Below are 6125 nucleotides of genomic sequence, written 5' to 3' on the forward strand. Positions count from 1 at the left end.
AGGTTGTTATATATGGATTTTTTTCTATTACTACAGTTATTATATTGACTCTTGCATAGACAGTTATTTTTCATGGGGGTAAAACATCACATCCTGACTTGTATGGACACATTTCACACGAGCACATTCAAGTAAAGCCTCATAAAACCACTGTGCTACAAGTGATTCCTGGACTCTGTGGAGCAGAAAGCAGAGACTTGGTTCTTACCTTTTCTTTGAGCTTTGAGCTGTCAAACTGTCTTTTCCTCCAAATATCCCCATGCTTGCATGATCCGAGCAGAGAAGGCTCTCATGCTGCGCCTCTGACAACACTGACCAACCCAGAGCGCTCAGCTGCAGCAGTCAAGCTGGGCTCAGTAGCAGATGCATGTCTTCCTGTTATCACTTTCAAAATAAAACACTCGCCAATATAGAACCAAAGTGAAGTTTAAGCCCTGGTTTACAATTATCCATGTGCTTACTTAAAGCTGCAGTGGGTAGAAATGGAGCAAATATGATTAAAACAAGTTATTTTTATTAAACTGTCACTATATCCTGACAGGTAATCTGAAAAAAATCATGTTCCTCTGTGTCCTCCGGTGCTCCTAACGGCATCTGCAGGATTTCACAGACCGGAGGAAAACAAGCAGTAAGAGCTGATCTGAGGTCTGCTGTCCAGCTGCCGTCTATGAGAGCCGGCTGTCAATCACACGCGAATTCCAACCAAACGGTCAAACTAGGCAGCGCTGATCAAATATGAATCAATATTCTGTTACAGTAATGCCTATTTCTTTCTTCAAATGTTTTCAGAAACATCTTTTAGCGTACTGTTTAGCTGTAAAATGAGAAAGTTTGTGAGGCCAAAAGCTGCTTCCATGTTATTGCATCAGCTGTAATAATCCGATAATATAATATGTGACAGTGTATCACTTACAGGGGCCATCCTGCTGCAGAAAACATACTTTGACTTTTAGATACATTTTGCTGAGAATACTTCTGTACTGAGCTTTTGAATGCAGAACTTGTAATGGAGTATTATTAAATTGTGGTATTGCTATATTTATTGAAGTATACAGTATTACTTATGATATGATAACATTATGACTCTAATCCTGTCATATGTTCAAAATAGCAGCAGGAGAACTGCTCAATATTTGGTATTCCTTTTAAATGTGCTAGTAGCACCTTGTGTGTTGGTGCTTGTGATGCATCTGCAGTACAGTATTCACATTCATAGTTAGTGTAGCTATATGGAAATAATTTGGCCTTTAAGCCTGATTTCTGCCTAAAAAGTACAGAACGTGACCTTTTTATTTTGTTTAAGTACCTCATAGAGGTATACATGCAATTTATATTGTCAAAAATGATTCATTAGATAAGCTGTAAGCCTCCTGTTGAAGCCTGTTTTATGGAAGTGCGTTTTCCCCCTCAGGTGGAGATGATGATCCTCCACTCCCCACTGATGTCCAGGAAGAGGAAGATCGTTGGTCTGGATAAAGAAGACGATCTGGCTTTGCTTGCTCTGCGTGATGAAGACATTCTTCATCTGCTCGCCCTAGACAATGAAGACTTCTTTGGTCTGCTTGGTCTGGATGCTGAGGTGGAGGTGGACGTCGCTGGTCCGGATGATGAGGTTGCTGAGCCTGATGGAGGTGATGGAGAAGGTGAGAGGGATGGTTTGTCTTTATAGCAGGAGAGGAGGGGAAAGAGAGGGACAACTGAATCACAATCTTTTTTATTTTTATTTCGGCATCCTTTTGATCTGTTTATTGCAATGAAATCACAACACAGTCTGTTTATTTTGGGTTGTTACCGCAGTAGCAACGTGTGCCTTTTTAGATGCAGTCAGTTCAGTGGCACTGTATGTGAATATAGCTCGCCACCAGGTGATGTTATAAACCCAAACAAGACAGCGTTTGGTGTTCTGACATATCTGGGACTTCCACAACATGTACAAAGCAACAACTGTGGTTATTTTGTCCATGGTTGATGGCGGGAATGGCAGAAAGAAAAGTTTTTGGTATCTGTAGAGATCAATTTCTCCTCTCGGATGCGTCTAGCGCGCATGAACACAAAATTTACCACCGGTCCAACTCGTGCGAGTAAAGCGAGAAGAAAATTCGCTTCACTCTTGGTGTGAATGCGGAATAACTTAAGTTTGGGAGACACTGACAGCAGATGTAGAGAAGGATCCACATTCCTGACTTGTTTTTCATATCACAGGGCAGGACTCTTCCACGAGCCCCTGAGAGTGGACGTCAACCAGACCACACAGAGCCAGCAGCATCACACAACCAGCTCCAGCACCACAGCAGTCCACTCAACACTTTCTCAGCACCACACTGGCTACACTGGACTGCTTTAATGTTGAATTCAGTCAAATAAAGAAGAAACTCAGACATGTAAAATGAGCCTGTGTTATGTCACACACTTAACCCTCACTGATGTTGGTTAACATGAATCTTCTTAAAGAGTAAATCAGTTGAAGGTTACATTCCGTGTGTAGCAGCTGAACTGCTTCCAAAACACGAGGAGCCTGTTTCAACAAACAGGTATATACAGTACATCTATATTTGTAACAACACACAAATCGAATTCCTCCTCCTTCGATGGAGGAGGAATTAGATTCGATTTGAATTAGACAAACGCACACACACACACACACACACACACACACACACATGTACAATAAAGCCAGAAAAAAATGTTGGCTGAATGAAAAATTTAGAAAAATCTTGATTATTCTAAATTACAAAACTAGAATTACCGCTTCGTGGTTGCATGCCTCCACCAACCAGTCAAGTTGCAGTCTGCATCCATGTCTGTCCAAAATGTCATCAGTTCATCATTTTATCCTGTTAGACAATTGTGTGAAATTGTCATAATCAGTATATGAATTTTTGAATATGGCCATGTGTTTTGTGAGGTCACAGTGACCTTTGACCTTTGGCCACCAAAACCTAATCAGTTCATCCTTGAGTCAAAGTGGACATTTGAGCCAAATTTGAAGAAATTCCCTCTAATTCCTGAGATATCGCATTCAGAAAAATGGTACGGACGGTCAACGATGTGTAAAGTTTCCAAAAAGAGAAGCACAAATCAGAAACCAAATCACATACAATTCAATTTATGTTACATGCTGTATATCCTGAAATACCCCTGTAATCGCTTTTATTTTTGGTAGACCTGCAGGGAGGCATGTGGTGCAATTAACTATTATGAACAGTGCTCGAAGTGGGCCGAAACTCACCGGTACTCACCAGTACGCAGTACTGACACTTCTACATTTTACTAAAACTAAAACTAAAACTAAAAACTATGTGGGGGCATCTGGACGAGCCGACGCACAGCACGGGGGAGGGGGTATGAAAATGAGGGTGCTGTAATTTATCAATACATCCTTCACACCCTTTTGTAAAATAATTAGTGGACTGTTTGTCATAACTTTTTTTTTAGTTGTGAATAAATATAATTAATGAAACATTATTTAAAAGTTTTCTGAATATTAGGGCAAACATTTCCAGAAGAATTAAAGATTCAGACGAAGGCTGTGATATGTGTGAATAATCAAATAACTATTCAACTATAGTAAGTTTTGTCTTTAAGCTTTTTTGGAGTTATCTGTAGTAACAATAATAGTCTATAGAGAGATACTATAGGCTATAAATAATACAGGAAAACATTTTAAGTATTAACACTAAAAAGAAAACTAACCCTGCTGTATAACAATTCAGTTGGAATATTATTGGAGTATTATAGACCAATTATAGAAGATGCATAGCCCAAGTTTAATAGCATAACAATAAAACCACAGCTGGTTATGGCTGACACAGTATAACATGCTTGGAGAAATAATGAATAAATAAAAAGGAGCAAGAGATTGCTGATACCGGCTGATACACATGCCGACATGTGTATAAGGGGAGTACTGGCACTTGCTGGAGGAAAGAGACAACATGTTTGGTGATGTAATTTAAAATTAATAATACAGCATTACATTTTTTATAGTGTATTTTATTTTATATTTTTCCAAGAGACAAATTCGAAGCATTTATTTTGACGGAGAGGATTAACTTCCGGTATCAACCTGCTCTTTTTGGTTAGTCTGATCTCGCAAAAGCTTATTATTGAAATAATCGAAAACGTCTGTTTAATATTTTCACACTTGAACTCAGTCGTTACAAACAACATCTGAACAAGACGAGACAGATATGTGTGCTGAATTTGTTTTATTAACTCCACAACGGAAATAAATATCCTAATCAAGACATTTTGAAAGATCTTAGCTGCCACATAATAACCATAAACTACGGACGTAAAAACATTGTATAATAATAATATGTAATAATAACACGTACTAATATGTAGTAATACAAGTAATAATAATAATAATAATAATAATAATGATAATAAAAAACATGAAAAACAGCCACTATGTACTTTTCAACAAAAAGCAAAACAAAGCAAAATTGTGTTTTCAATGAATTGTAATGTAATGTCATATTTTATAGGTTATAAATCACACAGTGGAAATGTATAGTCTTTAGATTATTTAGTAAACTGTCAATATCCCGATTGGAGAGTAAATAGTGATTGATTTGTGGTCTCCAGCAGCAGCCTCTAGTAATATGACTGTGAAGTACAACAATGCCATCTGCTGTCTGTAGTTGGTGGCAGTTGGACCGTAGTGTCTAACTATACCGTAAATAGCAAAATCTAAAAAGAGGAGAACATATCAGGAATGTATAATGTCATTCACATCAGCCTATATATACCTATGTAATAACAAGTTTAATAGGACTCTATTTGAGGAGTCTGCAATGCTGTCTTTATGTGCTGTCGGTAAACGTCATAACTGAGGCCCGCAGGAATCTATCAGGTAACACAGATGTAACCTGACAGGAAGTAGGCTATAGTTGTTAATCTTTATATCTACAGAATAGAATATCTACAATACAGTCATATAAACCAGAGTGCATCAAAGCAGTGCACATACAAGTTAATTGCTCTAGTGGAGAATCATAGAAGCCAGGTGATGCAAAAAAAAAATGCATTGTGCTGTAAATCTATCAGCTATGTGCAGTGGAGAGATATGCTCAGCAATATTTTATTCTTCATAAATTACAAATTCTACTTTCACTGATATAGCCCACTCTTATTTAAGTTTTTAGTGTGCTTTAGACCACAAATGCTCACGCTAATGCTGCATTTTTATTTCGTTCACTTGAACACCACATGTTCCTGCATTATGGTATAGCCTCCCGCATTATAATATATTATTCCTGCATTATAGTATATTATATTTGACTTCTCTTAATCCCCTGGTCTCTACTGTAAATTTCCTATATTTTATTATCCAACACTATATCACCTTTTGCACTAAATTCACATTTTTAATGGTCCTGTATCTCAGTTGTTACCCTGCACTATATTCAGTTTTAACAGTTTTCTTTATCTCCTGGTATTTTTATATCTAGTATATTTTTTGTACTTTGTATTACTAACTTGTGCCTTTTTACTAACATGTTTGCACTATGGAACTGTCATGCTGGAAACTTGAATTTCCCTCCCGATCAATAAAGTTACTATCTATCTATCTATCTATCTATCTATCTATCTATCTATCTATCTATCTATCTATCTATCTATCCATCCATCCATCCATCCATCCATCCATCCATCCATCCATCCATCCATCCATCCATCCATCTATCTATCTATCTATCTATCTATCCATAGATTGGTCCATATCTATGGATAGATTGGTCCATATCTATCTATCTATCTATCTATCTATCTATCTATCTATCTATCTATCTATCTATCTATCTATCCATCTATCCATCTATCTATCAATATATCAATCTATCTATCTATCTATCTATCTATCTATCTAGCCATCCATTAATCTATCTATCTATCTATCTATCTATCTATCTATCTATCTATCTATCTATCTATCTATCTATCCACAACGAAACATACTTCCATGGCACTTGAAACTTGAATACCTTTATGAAAGATCAATTCTGATTTTAATGACCCTAAACGCATCATCCTGTTTACTGGCCGCCCATTGGTCCATCCGGCTCCAACTCTGGTCCAATCACAGCGCGCATGGGAGAAGCGTGCGCCCCACCTTGTTT

General features: G+C 37.4%; 1 protein-coding gene across 1 annotated transcript in view; it reads right to left on the minus strand.

The window, feature by feature from the left end:
• calcrl2 (calcitonin receptor-like 2) overlaps positions 1–355 on the minus strand; it is a 37312-nt gene extending 36957 nt beyond the window's left edge. The window contains exon 1 of the mRNA XM_074642882.1: positions 209–355. Within this exon, the coding sequence (XP_074498983.1) occupies positions 209–261 (53 nt within the window). The 5' untranslated portion in view covers positions 262–355. The remainder of the gene's footprint in view (positions 1–208) is intronic.
• Positions 356–6125: the final 5770 nt, after the last annotated feature.

This window comes from Sebastes fasciatus, chromosome 8 (genome assembly GCF_043250625.1).
Source record: "Sebastes fasciatus isolate fSebFas1 chromosome 8, fSebFas1.pri, whole genome shotgun sequence".
In the NCBI taxonomy this organism is placed as follows: domain Eukaryota; kingdom Metazoa; phylum Chordata; class Actinopteri; order Perciformes; family Sebastidae; genus Sebastes; species Sebastes fasciatus.